General features: G+C 34.0%; 1 protein-coding gene across 42 annotated transcripts in view; it reads right to left on the bottom strand.

Moving 5' to 3' along the window:
• VPS13B (vacuolar protein sorting 13 homolog B) overlaps positions 1 to 15,301 on the bottom strand; it is a 752,042-nt gene that overhangs the window by 431,519 nt on the left and 305,222 nt on the right. For 21 of the 42 annotated variants that reach the window (XR_014057390.1, XR_014057391.1, XR_014057392.1 and 18 more), the window contains 2 exons: positions 11,679 to 11,788; positions 4,717 to 4,864 (listed from right to left, as the gene is read on the bottom strand). Coding sequence is in view for 20 of the 42 variants with exons in the window: in XM_081503358.1 (XP_081359484.1) it covers positions 4,717 to 4,864; positions 11,679 to 11,788 (258 nt within the window). In the remaining 22 variants the exon portion in view is untranslated. The remainder of the gene's footprint in view (positions 1 to 4,716; positions 4,865 to 11,678; positions 11,789 to 15,301) is intronic. The other 21 variants (XR_014057386.1, XR_014057383.1, XR_014057376.1 and 18 more) reach the window with 2 other exon arrangements.

Here is a 15,301-nt window from a genome sequence, read left to right as displayed (position 1 = left end):
GAATAGTTTATTACCCAAGGTAGCAGAGAAACAACATATAATTTAATGTGAATATTAAGTAGAATTTTACAAAGTAAAATAAAAGAATTTTACAAAGTAAAAACGGGAAAAGAGCAATTTAATAAATTTATATTTCATTAAGTTCTCTGATTACTTTCTGAATAATATTTTTAATTTATTTTATTTTAAACATACTTCATTAGATAAACTTCATTTTATTTTAAACCTTTCTCTTATTCCATAAGTGGAAAATTTTTGAGAACCACATTTTACCCCTGAGACAATAAAATCAATCACACATTATGCATTAGTGTGTATTCTCATGCTTTAATATTTTCCTATGAAACTAAATATCTAATTAATCACAAAGGAATGGAATTTTATGCTAAATTACATGATTAAAGTGAGCAACTTCTAATATTCATAAATCCACAAAAATGTATTTCTTGTACATGAATACTAATTCCACACTATAATTAGGAACATATCTGTTCAACATTCAAGCTTAATCATATTAAGGATGATTTAAACAGATTTAGATGAATAATTATATTGGTGTGCCTCATTTTACTTATAATCAAAAATTATTATAAAATTAGAATCCAAAATATATCAGCACCTTCAGGAGCAACTAGTATTAGCAAAAATTAGAAATGTCCCTCCTTAAAACCATCCTACAAGTTATACTGCCTTGGATAGAATGATTTTTTAGATGAAGGAATTTCAAGCTTGGAGTAAAATGTTAAACTGATAAACTAATAAAAAATATTTGGCAAAGTGTAATATCATGTTCTATTTTCTTATAAGGAGCATATTCCTTGTGAAAAACAAGGAGCTTGCCTTGAAAAAATTATACATTTACTAATCTCTTACATTCTCTGAAGCAATGCAAGGAAACCAGTACTTATCCTGCATCAATACTTATTTGCAGAGAGACAAGTAACTAAACTGACATATAATGATATATACTTTTTCTTCTTACCTGTTTCTCAGAGTAAGTGGCAATTCTCTGTTAAAGCTTACACTTGCTTATAAGACCTTATATTCTACTTTACCTGTAATCTCCCCGTATAAATTATTATAAACTTAACTGTAGCTCTAATTTTTTCTTCTCTCCTATTTGCCTCACTATAACTATTAACATACCCAAGTTTCAGTACAGTCAAATTTCATGAAAGAGTGGTATACAGAAGCTGTCTCTACATATTCAACTCCCCTTCATTCGCTAAAAACTAAAGCGCCTCTGGCCAACAGACATTGGCCAATGAGTTTTTCACCTTCATCGTTCTTGGTAGTATTTAACGAGTCAAATTAAAAGTCCTTCTATTATTTTAATTGTGTATTTACAGTACTTTAGACTTTAGAGGTATATAAACATGTAAGATGAAAATGGCTAGGATTTTTTAAAGAGCTATCACTTATGAAGGATACTGTTTTTTAAAGTTTTCATCTCCATTAGAGACATCAGACAATTTCATCAAGAGTTCCAAATTAATGTTCATAATGTTTCCCAAACATACGATAGACAGATGTCATAACTTTGAATGGTTTCCTTGTTTTGAAGGATATATAGATTCTCTAGAAGATTATTTAGAATTCTGTGATATTATCTTCATGTGAAACATGGTTTTTTTTATTCTGACTTGGCCTGCCCTACATGCCTATATCACTGCAATAGAGCTGTTCTGCTGTCAACACATTTCCAGCATCATTAACTATAAAGAGAATATCTACAGGACATGTAAATTAAGGGTTCCAGAGATGAGGGAACACTAAAGACAGGAAATGCAAATATCCATATCCACAACTCAAATGCAAAGAACCACAACTCAAATGCAAAAGTTCACATTTATAATTTGAAATAAAGAATATTGTATTTGCTTGATCCCATGGTAGTTTTATTTTTAGCTTTTTAAGGACCCTCCATACTGTTCTTCATAGTGGTTGCATCAATTTCCATTCCCACCAACAGTGTAAGAGGGATCCCTTTTCTCCACACCCTCTTCAGTATGTACTGTTTGTAGACTTCTTCAAGGTGGCCAATCTGACCAGTGTGACATAATGCCATATGATCCAGCAATCCCACTCTTCAGCATATACCCAGAGCATAATTAAAAAAGATAATGCACCCAATGTTCACTGCAGCATATTTACAATAGCCAAGACATGAGAGCAATCTAAACATCTATTGACAGAGAAATGGATAAAGATGACGTAATACATACTTATACTGGAATATTAACCATAAGAAAGAAGAAAATAATGCCATTTGCAGCAATGCAGATGGACCTGGAGATTATCATCATTAGTGTGAAGTCAGACAGAGAAAGACAAATATTGTATGATATCACTCATATGTGGAATGGAACATAATTTTTAAAAAATGAGAAAAGTGAATTTATTTATATAACAGAAATAGACTCACAGATTTTGAAAACAAGTTTAAGCCTCCACAAAGGGGCAACGTGTGGGAAGAGAATAAACTAGGAGTTTGGGATTAACACACATACACTACAACATATAAAATAGATGCCCACAAGGACCTACTATATATAGCACATGGAACTGTAATCAATATTCTGTAAATAACCTGTATGGTAAAGGAGTCTGAAAAAGAATGATTATATGTATATGTATAACTGAATCACTATTTGGTACATCTGAAACTAACGCTATAAATCAGTTATGCTCCAATAAAAATTTTAAAATAAATACTTAAAAAATTTTTTAAAAGAATAATGTGCTGTTTATGTTTTCAGATTCTAAAAAAGTAATAATTACTGATGAGAGATTATGTTCGAGGTTTTTCTTAAAATATTAATTTCTTATAACTAAATGGGAAAGTGTAAGAAAGCAAAAATGGGGCTTCCCAATTGGCCCTAGTGGTAAAGAACATGCCTGCCAATGCAGAGGACTTAAGAAACACAGGTTCAATCCCTGGGTTGGGGAAGATTCCCTGGAGAAGGGCATGGCAGCTCACTCCAATAATCGTAACTGGAGAATCCCATGGACAGAGGAGCCTGGTGGGCTACAGTTCATAGGGCGGCAAAGAGTCGGACACAACTGAAGCGACTTAGCACCCACAAGAGAGCAAGATAAACCTCAGATATTAATATCATTCATGAATTGATAGGCAACTGATGAAATGTGAATTTATCTAATAAAACTTTTCCATACATAGAAAATTCATTCTAAAATTAGGATCATATTTTCTATATAGTTCTATGTCATGTAATTTCATGTAAATAAGTATTTTCTATCATCTTTACTCATCCTTAACAATTACTTTAAGTTAATTATTATGTGGTTTAAAGAACTGGACTAAATATAGTAAAGCAGGAGGTTAATGTGCATGTAAAATTAAACTTAGCAACTGATAGTTAATGGACATTTACTAAGACCTGATATTTATAAACCATTATGTAAATTACCAGATCAAGAGATTTAAAGCATAAAACTTAGCATGCTATCTAAAGGAAATGTCTAATTTTACATTAAAAAATCAATTCAAGTTACAGACCATGTTCCTATGATACAAAAAATAAGCAGAGTCATTTTTTATCAGTTGGTTAAAAAAATCTCAACAGAGCAAAAGACTTGTGGATACTGACAGGTGGAAATCAAATGATCCCACAAAATAAACATAACATCCTATTTTAAGAAACATAACAGAACACAAAATAATAGATATAAATAAAACTCCACAAAAATGTATGCTGGCATTTTAACCATTGTTGTTTTTAAATATGGTAAGGAAACTAACTTTTCCTGTAAACAAATACTAGCGTGAACCTTTTTGTGTATATGATCATATTTTAAATTCCTCAAGGGCAGCAATCATGTCTTACTAATATTTCTACCCTCAAAATTACTTAGAAGAGAGTCTGGTCCATTATAAATACTCAATAAGTGCTTTTTGATTATTAAAAATACAAATTTTTTTTTATATGGTTGGGGATATATGAGTTATATGGAGTAAAGCTGACTATCTAAGGGATAATATTAGAAATTTAAAACACTACTTGAAATCACCAAGTGGGTTTTATAAATTACATAAAAGGAAATAAAAGATAATGTTTTACGGAAGAATATTTATGCTTTATATCTGCATAGCTCATCTAGCTAACAAAGCAAGCAAAGGGGGAGGAAAGAAGATTGAGATGTAGGGTGGACTGCAAGGATTCCCTTTAAGAAGAAACATACTACTGGGAGATGATTCTTCAAGGGTCTCTTTTGTTTTTGCCTGTCTTACAAGTAGAGGCAGAGAGTACCTTTGTTCTCAATGGTATTTTCAAGGATATCTGTAAAGCGTACAGCCTCACGAAACAAACATATTGTCTTTCGTCTGAGCAAACAGCAGATTTGCTTAATCTTGCAAGATGCATATAGAACCTTCCTTCCCCAGAGAAATGCAGGCACAGCTTCTACCCATTTAAAGCTTGAGGTTTCTATCCTGTAACATAATCCACTATATACAGGTATCACTTAGCCCTCTTTGTGCCATGGGAATAAGGCTTAGGGCAGGAACACACACACACACACACATACACATGCTAATACTTCGGTAAAACTGCTAATGCTATAGATAATAAAGTCCTTTTTCTCTATTCCAGGAGTCTTGTGTCTTTGGTCAGCATTCATGAAATTACGCCCTGGATAACTCCTTAGCTAGGAGGGGGGGTGACATCACCGATCCTTTAGAGTTCTGACCCATACCTGTTACGGTTTTTGTTTTCACCGGGCTGCTGGCATACTCAGATGCCTGATACGACTGCGGCTTTGCCACGGGTGTACTTCCAACAGACATCTCATCCTCCTTCCTTCTGCTAACTGGCGAAACAAGAGGAACAGCAATCACAGGCTGCTGGGGAGAGGCAAATGAAAAACTGAATTATTTACTCTTTCTTAAGTGTAAACATAGCATCACTGAAGAAAGTCCTTCATATGTTTGGGTCAATGCTTTACTATTTATTATTATTTTTTTAATTAATAACCACTCATAATCTCCACCTTCAGAGATAACCATTATTAGCATTTTCCCCTCTGTGTCCACATATTTTGTTTTCAACTGAAGTATAATTGAGGTACATCTTTATGTTACTTTATGTGCACAAGACAGTGAGTTGATATTTCTGTACAAAACGATCATTGTGACAGGTCTAGTTATCATCTGTCACCATACAAAGATACTGTGACATACTGACTACATACTCCATGCTATACACATGGGGCTTTATTATTTTAAATCAATCAATCAATCTCTCTTGCCCTCCCTTTTCATCACTGTCTCTCTCATATATACCCACAGGGACACTTAACAATTTCAATTCTCAACCAGAATTCTGTACAAAAACCAAGAGCACTTGGAAATAATTAAAATTTAACATAAATTTTATTAAGTAGTATAAAAAGATAACATGGTAGAAGCAAATTGAAACTAAAATTAACTTTGAAAATTATGATCACTAGAAAATGAAAAGTTATCCTTATAAAATCATATTCAGGGAAATACTTCTATAAACTGATTATGTACATTATTAATGAAGACAGCCCAACTTTGGGGAGAATTGCTAAAAATCTCTATATTTTGTCTGACAAAATGATATCCACAGCATATTTAGAAAGCACAGAAAAACATCTATAGTTAGAAAAAGCTGGAAAACATTATGATCTTATATTGAATGCCTGAGTGCTGATCTCGACAATAAAGCAGCTGTTTCATCTTTATTCACTGAAATAAAGTCTGATGTTACTGCTGATGACGCCCAATACAATCTTGTCAGATTTTTGGCACAAAAAGAAAAAAATAAGGTATTTTTAAGTTTGCTAGAGGATCAAAGATCAATGTTGAACTGAGTGGAAAACAATCATCAAATGTTGGGTTTCAGCCACAAATTGAGGAGGAAATTGCAGTTTGGGAAACAACAGATGATAACTGTGATTCAGCTGCATCAGATGATGAATCTGGAGGGGGCTGTTAGGCAGCAGTGTGATCTAATGTTATGCTCAACACTGCAACATCCACACTTTTACAAATCCAACTTCAAGCTTCACCAACTTGATGCTATTTAATATTGTTTAATTATAAATTAGGATGATATAATGGGAAAAATCCAAACCATGTTACAAACTATTACTCTGATTAAAAGGACACGAAAACTGATAAACAGAAAATGAAAAAATTACATGCATTGTGGGAAACATCACAACATAGAATATTGACTTTCATGTTAAGTATTTAGTCAAACTGATAATATTTATACAAATCTAAACAGGAGATAGTATTTAACACCCAGATGAGAAATAGTGTGTCTAATTCAAACTTATTCATCTATAAAATAAGGGGTGGAGATGTCTACTAGAAAATCCCTTTATGCTCTAACATTTAGTGATTTCATAATCCTTTGAATTTCCTAGCCATCATTTATAAGCATGGAATATGATGAAGCACTCTAAGAAGTTAAAATCAAGTTTAGAATCAAAATTAATATATAATAAAGAGAGAAAAATTATGTGCTATATTGTGTGATATTTAACTCATGCACAACAGTTGAAGATGAGACTAATGGAAGCTAATGTATTCAGTAAATACACAACAACAATAACAACAACAACAAAGAAAATCTTTATGTTCGTGGTTGAGACTTTGGGTGGAACCTTCCCTGATGGCTCAGTGGTAAAGAATTTGCCTGCCAATGCGGGAGACAGGGGTTCGATCCCCAGGCCAGGAAGACCTCCTGGAGAAGGAAATAGCAACCCACTTCAGTGTTCTTGCCTGGGACAGATGAACCTTGACGGCCATAGTCCATGAGGTTGCAAAAGAGTTTAAGGTCGCAAAAGAGTCAGACACAACTTAACAATAAACAACAAAAACACAGTAAAAGGCCAAATAAAAACCCTTTCGAACAAGAGTGTAAGGCTTTTACATGTCTTCCACACAGCTGTATGCTTAATATCTATAGCGGTGTCAAACACAGATCCTCCATAAATATCTGCTGAATGACTGCTAACATAGGTGCTACATGTCAGGCATGAAAAGATAATACATAAAGAGTAAGATTAGTGACTTATACCACTTTTTGGAAATACAGCTACCCTAGTCAAAAATATCAAAAGACGCAGCATTTACTTTTAGCAACCTCCTGCTGCTCTGCTTATATTCTTCTTCCTTCAGGTACGGGATATTCCCCCAGACTTCCATTGTGCCCTAGCCCCAGCTCTGTCCTATTCTTGCCCCATCAATATCCCAGAATCCCAAAACACCTACAAAGCCTTTTGGCCCTCTTCCTATAAAATTTTCCTTTATTACTAATTTAATAAATGTAAAAATAAATATAAGAAACTATAAAGAATAAAAGAACATCCATATTTTCATTTTAACCAAAAAATACTTGCAATTAACAATGTATCATATTTGCTTTTCTTAAGGAGAAAAATCAAATAATACAGATAAAGCTCAAATCCCCTTTGATTGTTAACTGACAGCCCATTCCTCCCAGAGTCAATCACTACTACGATACTGACACAATCCTTTAAGTTCTTAACACCTATATTTACTTACTTACACAAATGCTACATATACAGATTATATATAGTATATAAAACATGTAATATATAATATACGCAGGGTAGATTGGGACAAATATGAGTACTTTCATTTTGCATATATCCTTGGGAAGTTGATTTTTATATTAAATATAAATTTTGAGACTTCCATACTAAAAGCTATTTAATAAATTTTAACAATAAAATAATACATTATGTGAATGTGCCATGCTTTAGTTACCTGCTTCGTTAGAGACAGTCATTTAGGTTGTCTCCAGTTTTACACCATTGCAAACAATCATGCAGTAAGAGGCTTATATATGACTTCACAGGCTCATATAAATGTTACTGTAAGAACACAGCTCTAACAAAAAGTGTAATTTGGGGGTTATAGGGTATAGTCATGGGTAATTTTATTAGATACTGCTAAGATTTATTAATTTTCACTCACAAGAGTAGCAAATGAGTTCATCCATTTTCTACATTTTCACTAGTTCTGAATATTAGAACTGAATATTAGAATATTGTTGTGTGAATTTTTTCACACAACAGATTTTTAAAGTAAAAATAGTTAGTCATGGGTTAATAGTTATTGAAACTGAACAATAAGGTCACAGGGTTCAACTATACTATTCTCTCAATTTTCCATGTGAAAGAAAATGTAAGACTAAAATACTAGATTAAAAGCATTTTAAAAAGTATATTTTTGAGATATGATGGACTGTAGCAAAATAGTAATACTATAAAGTGCTGATGAAAACAGATTGTACACCAATTCTGGAATCAAACTGGCAGTATAACGAAGGCATTAAAATATGCTAAACCACATGCCTGAAACTACTAACTATACTAATTACACTTCTAAAAATATATTCTAAGCAAATAATTAAAGAAAAATGCAAATATAGAAATGTTCATCTCAATATTATTTTATCTGTGAATGAGGATTGGATATTTGTAGTTTTAAGTGAAATGAAATAGTATTAAAATTAGAAAACATATATATATATATATTTATAAGTGAGTGAAAGTTGCTCAGTCATGTCTGACTCTTTTGACCCCAAGAACTGTGGCCTGCCAGGCTCCTCTATCCATGGATATTCTCCAGGCCAGAATACTGGAGTACGTAGCCGTTCCCTTCTCCAGGGGATCTTCCCAACCCAGGGATCAAACCCCGGTCTCAAAGAACTGCAGGCGAATTCTTTACCAACTGAGCCACCAGGGAATATTTAACTAAAATCTACTTATAAAACACAGTAATAAAAATAAAATAAAAATCTTTGAAGGTGCTTGGTATCAATCAAACAAACATTAGTTTACTTAAGCTGTTAGAACAATACCTGACAATCATGCATATCTATGGTGAACTGGAGATAACCACATCAGTTGTAAGATAACCAATGAAAAATTTATAATACAATGAAATATTATTCAGACCTAAAACAGAAGAAAGTCTTGCTATTTGTGACAACAAGGATGGACCCTGAGGCCATTCTGCTAAGTCAGATAAAGAAAGGCAGATACCACACTTATATGTGGAATCTAAACAAAACAAAACAAAACAGAACAAAACCCAAAACATCAAACTCATACATACAGAGAAGAGAAGGTGGTTGCCAGAGACAGGGGGTTGGGGTGAAGGGGGTATAATGAGTAAAGGCAGTCCAAAGCACTAACTTTCAGTTATAAAACATAATGAACAATATGAGGACTGTAGTTAATGCTTGTGTGTCTGTATGTTAGTCACTCATTCATGTCACCTCTTTGCAACCCATGGACTGCAGCTTGCTAGGCTCCAATGTCCATGGAATTCTCCAGGCAAGAATACTGGAGTGGGCTGCCATTTCCTTCTCCAGAGAGTTAATGATATGTATTATATATTTGCAAGTTACTAGGAGAGTAAATCTTCTCATCACAAGGGAAAAAAATTTTAACTATGTGTGGTGATGGATGTTAACTAGACTCACAGTGGTGATCATTTTCTAATATATGCAAATAATGAATTATGTTACTATCTAAAATTAATATAATGTTATATTCAATTATACCTCAGTAAGAAAAACATTTACAAATTTTTCTCAAATCATCCCTGCCATTATTCTTAATTTCTCCATTACCCATATTTTTTATTTTGTTAAAATCCAAGTCTATATTCGTTTCCTATACTTCCTCTGTACCTTTCAGGATAAAGTTTTACCATTACAAATAAAACATTTAAATGTCTGGTTTACAAATAAACCAAACATTTACCATTAAAATAAAATATTTTATGAATTGGCTTTCAATTTCCACTACTCTCTATAAGAACACCTGGCTCATGCCTAGAAACACTGAAGGCTCCTTTCTTGCCAAGTTACTCCATGTTCTTTGCCTCTGCTGATGAACTTTAGTCAAGAATGACCTTCTTTTTCTGGCTTGCTCTTATGATACTCATCTCAATGGTCAATTCCCTCTTTTAACACCCACCCTTCACCTGATATGAGAATGTTTCCTTTTATATTTTCATATTCTCCAATAAATACATCTAACAGAGCAATTACACTCAGCACTCTGTGTGGATCTGGAACATGAGAATACAAAGGGCTAACTATTATACCAAGGGACATATGTATCCTGGATTTTTATATCTGTACAGGAGGGAGGGTCAGAACCAATTCTCTATGGATACAGGGAGGTACTAAGAATGGAGTTACTGCTATATTTCTTCATATTCTTAAATACACTAAATACCTACAGAGGAAGGAATACTCTCAGCCATGAGTTTTATTTTCTGTAGCCCCAGTACCCAGTATACTGGACTAAATTCTGTAACTATCTGATAAAAGGAGAGGCTTCTCTCGTGGCTCAGATGGTAAAGAATCTGCCTGCAATGCAGGAGACCCGGGTTCGATCCCGGGGTTGGAAAGATGCTCTGGAGAAGCGAATGGCTACCCACTCCATTATTCTTACCAGGAGAATCCCATGGACAGAGGAGCCTGGTGGGCTACAGTCCATGGAGTCACAACAAGGTGGACACGACTGAGTACTAACACCTTCACTTTTCACTTTGATAAAAGGAAGCATCAAATGGGAAAGGGATGGTAGAACTTTCATATGAAATTAGGACAAAATGAAAAGAATAAAAAACTTAAAAAGATGCTCCTTGAGACACAGATTGCACTTTTTTAGTTGAGCTTTTATATTCTTATGTACATATGAAATTATACATTTTCTCCTATCAACTAGCTTTAAGTTTCTTCAGAAAAAAATACTATACAATAAAATAAAATAAATAAAATAAAATACAATACAATAAAATAAAATACAAAGCTACTCCAAGTAGAGTATTACAAAACTTCATATAAGTCAATGGGAAAATACAATTCAATACCACATAAATTTGGCCTCAAAAATCCTTAGTTCTGTGATATACTAGATGTGTGAAAATAGACAAATTAATCTCAATAATAACCATCAGTTTATTCATCTTTAAAATAGGAATGATAAAACCCACCTGTCAGAATTATACTTAATATAACATACAGAGTTACATTTAAGTATTCTGGGGACCATAATTAGCCCCTCCCGATCCAGGGATCGAACTTGGGTCTCCTGCACTGCAGGCAGATTCTTTACCATCTGAGCCACCAAAGAAGCCCAACTTTGTAATTTAGGCATCTTTAAATAAACTCATACTGCAAGTCTTTCACACCAACCATCCCAACACCAGGGTTAAGCACACTCAATGCATGTTTGTTGAAAAAAATCAACAGATGAAGAAAGAAATGCAGAGACAATGAAAATGAAAGCTAACACTTTCTGAACAATTCATATATACCAGAGAACAAATATATACTCTGAGAAAAAATATGTAGGCACTATGAGGGAAAGTAAGTCAGTAAAACAGGCCTACCTAACCTGCTCTCCCTAAAGTATCTCCTTACAAGCAACTGTACAGCAAGTCCCTTTAACAATCAAGCAAGTCTATTTTGAGCTGTAATTTCTTATATAGAAATTAAAGAGCCAAATTGCTTGAAACAGGTAGAGTAGGGGACAGAAGAATTCTGGTATCTCCATAAACAAAATCAAGCTAAGAAATATATAACTCTATTAAATAAGAAAAAGATATTTAGAGAATTATAAAAACTTCTCACCTGCTGCATATGTTTACTGCTTCGCTTCTGAGGTTGATAAATGAGCCAGGTATATAAGATAGGGTCAATATTAACCGCTAGTCCTTGGACATTACAAAGGAGTACAGCACCTAAAAAGCAAGATTTTTAAATTATTTATTCCTCCTAAAAATAATAAGCTTGATATCACTTTACACCTATTGCAGATAGCCATAATAAAAAGACAAACAACGATAAGTGTTGAAAAGGATGTGGAGGAATTAAACCTTCATACATAGTTGGTGGGAACAAAAAATAGTGCAGACAATTTGGAAAACAGTTTGGTATTTCCTCAAAAAGCAAAATAAACAGTTACAGTGCGTGTGTGTGTGTATGTGATAGTCGTTCAATCCTGTCTAACTCTTTGTGACCTCATGGACTGTAGCCCACCAGGCTCCTCTGTCCACGGAATTCTCCAAGCAAGAATACTGGCATGGGTCGCCATTCCCTTCTCCAGGGGATCTTCCCAAACCAGGGATAGAACCTGGGTCTCTTGCATTGCAGGCATATTCTTTAAAATATAATCCACCCATAGAAGCCCATAAAGTTACAATACAACCCAACAGTCATATTCGTAGGTATATGAACAGAACTAATCAAATATCCATGAAAAACCTGTCCTCAAATTTTCATAGCCACATTATTCATAACAGCCAAAAAATGGGAAAACATGAATGTCCAAGAATTGCTGAATGGATAAACAAAATGTAGTAGAACCACAGAATGGAAAACTACCTAACCACAAAATGGAATGAAGTACTGATACATGTTGTAACATGAATAAGCCCTGAAAACATGCTAAGTGAAATAAGCCAGTTACAAAAAGTCACATATTACACAACTGCACTTACATGAAATGACCAGAACAGGGAAAACCATAACGGAAAAAAAAAAGAGATCAGTGCATGCCAGGTCTGGGGGAGAAAACAAAGGGAAACAAATGCTAATAGATAGGTGGTTCCCTGGGGAGTGATGAAAACATTCTAATCAGAAAATGGTGATTGCTGCACAACTTGAAAATACACTAAAAACCACTAAATTATGTACTTTAAAATAATGTACTTTACAGAATGTGAATTATAGCTTATTAACAGTGTATTTGTCATTAAAAATAATAATAAGCTATTTTCTACGAAAACAGCAGTGTCTATATTGGCCATGACAATAGAATATTATCTCCCTTTTTTGTTTATATTATAGAACTAAAGGAAGCATTATTATAACCACTTAATAAATCACTGTAAATTGCAGCTTTAAATGTTGAGAAGCAAAGAAAGAGAGCTGTCTAGATGAAATGCAGGCTAACATTCTGACATAAAACACAAAGCTGCAGTGTAACAAGTTTCTATTCCATCCTACTAATTAAAACATTTTTGTCCTTCTCTGATAAAAGTAGCTCACATAAACTTAACTAAACCAGAATGTCCCATTCTTAATATATGTGGGGCAGGTCATGTATATCTGTAAATAACACAGTAAATTTCTATACTATATTCTATATTTTTTTATAAAAATAGTATTAGCTCCATTAGGATGAACAGAATATGAAGGAAAGAATATTAGTCAGTTTTGCCCTCAACTGTATCTCCAGCATCTAAAAAAAGTACCTGCCTCATGGTAGGAGCTGAAAAAAGAAATCACAATAAATGGTAGATAGATAGGTTTGTTGAAAAAAGTCCCTGTTGAAAAAGTTATGTTGAAAATGTTTAAAATCCTAAAGTATGGAATCATGATGAAGAACTATGAGAAAGTATTAGAACAGAACATACTTTAAAGAAAAATGGAAAGTAAAGAATTGACAGATTTAGTTGCTGAAGTAAAAAACTCGTTATTGTTGGTTTTGGTGCTTAGTCACTAAGCCCTGTCCAACTCTTTGCAACCCCATGGATTGCAGCCCCCAGGCTACTCTGTCCATGGAAGTCTCCATGCAAGAATGGGTGGGTTGCCATTTTTTCTCCAGGGGATTTTTCCCACACAAGGAATTGAATCTTCATTTCCTGCATTGGAAGGTGGATTCTTTACCACTGAGCGACCAGGGAAGCCCCCCAAAACTCCATGGAATTCTCCAGGCCAGATTACTGGAGTGGGTAGCTATTCCCTTCTCCAGGGGATGTTCCCAACCCAGGGATCAAACTCAGGTCTCCTGAACTGCAGGCGGATTCTTTATCAGCTGAGCCACCAGGGAAGCCCAAGAATGCTGGAGTGGGTAGCCTATCCCTTCTCTAGGGGACCTCCACAATCCAGGAATTGAACTGAGGTCTCCCAGCTGATCTACCAGAAAAGCCCCCCAAAACTCATTGGACAGGTTAAATAGCAGATTAGATATGTGAAGAGAAAATTCATTAAACAGTAGAAATACAATAATTTATAATGTATCAGAAATAGAAAAATAAAAGGAAACAAAATGATATTAAGAGATAAGAGAACTGAGTAAGAAGAACAAACATATGTCTAATTAAATTCCAGAGAGAGTAACCAAGGAATGAGAAGAGTCAATACTGATAAAAATTAATTACTGAGAATCTTACATAATCACCAAAACATATACCTCACACCCAAGAAGTCCAATGAACCCAGACTGGATAATTAAAAATAAACCTACATTAAACAAACAAAGAAAAAACAAAACACTAAAGAAAAAAGAAGATTAGAAAAGAATCCTAAATAGAAAGATCTCCTGAGGTGTAAAAAAGCAAATACACTGACTCAACTTCTCGGCAAATATTCAATGATATTTATTATATTTTACTTCAAAACACCTTCATGCATGCCAAGTGTTACAAATAAAAGATGATAAACAAGAAAAAGAATAAATTGATTTTTAGAAGTAAATAAATCAAAAATTTTTTTTTTTTTTGCTTTTATTTGCATTTATTTTCTGCAGCATTTATTTCTGGGCCATAAGTTTTCATTTCTTCAGTTTCTTCTGGGATATCTTTTTCTTCTATGAAACCTTCTCTTCTGGTTTAGAAACAATCTGATCTTTCTCAGTAAGGATCACTTCAATGTGGAAGGGGGAGCTCATGTATGGTTTGATCTGACCATGAGGTCTGTAAGTCCTGCGCTGCATCTTTGGAACTTTGTTCACTTGGACATGCTCAATGACCAGAAAATCTACATCTAGGCCTTTAAGATCAGCATCACTCTCTGAATTTTTAAGCACAGGCAGTAAAAATTCAGTACTCTTTTTGGGTCACCAACCCAGTGTCTAGACCCACCGTTCAGCCTGTGCACCCCTACCAACTCTAAGAAAAACTCATTGGACAGGCCAAGTAGCAGATTAGCTATAGGTGAAGAGAAAATTAATAAAATAGAAGAAATACAGTAAGATAATTTAGAATGTATCTGAAAAAGAAAAAGAAAACAATTAAAATGGTGTTAAGAAATAAGAGAACGGAGTAAGAAGAACACTCATATACCTAATAAAATCCCAGAGAGAGGAACCAAGGAATGAGAAGAGGCAACAGAAGGAATGCCACATATGGCTTCTTTAAAGAGACACCCTTCATCTACTTGGTGGCTTCTCAGATATGCATACCCTTAATGGCCTGGGTAGTTTCACGAGTGTTCTTAAAGTGAACATGAAGATTGGAACCTCCTGATTT

This window comes from Giraffa tippelskirchi, chromosome 6 (genome assembly GCF_054371585.1).
Source record: "Giraffa tippelskirchi isolate mGirTip1 chromosome 6, T2T-mGirTip1v1.2.pri, whole genome shotgun sequence".
Classification (NCBI taxonomy): Eukaryota; Metazoa; Chordata; class Mammalia; order Artiodactyla; family Giraffidae; genus Giraffa; species Giraffa tippelskirchi.
Note: the sequence above shows the minus strand (reverse complement) of the source record. Positions and strands in the feature narration are given on the sequence as shown.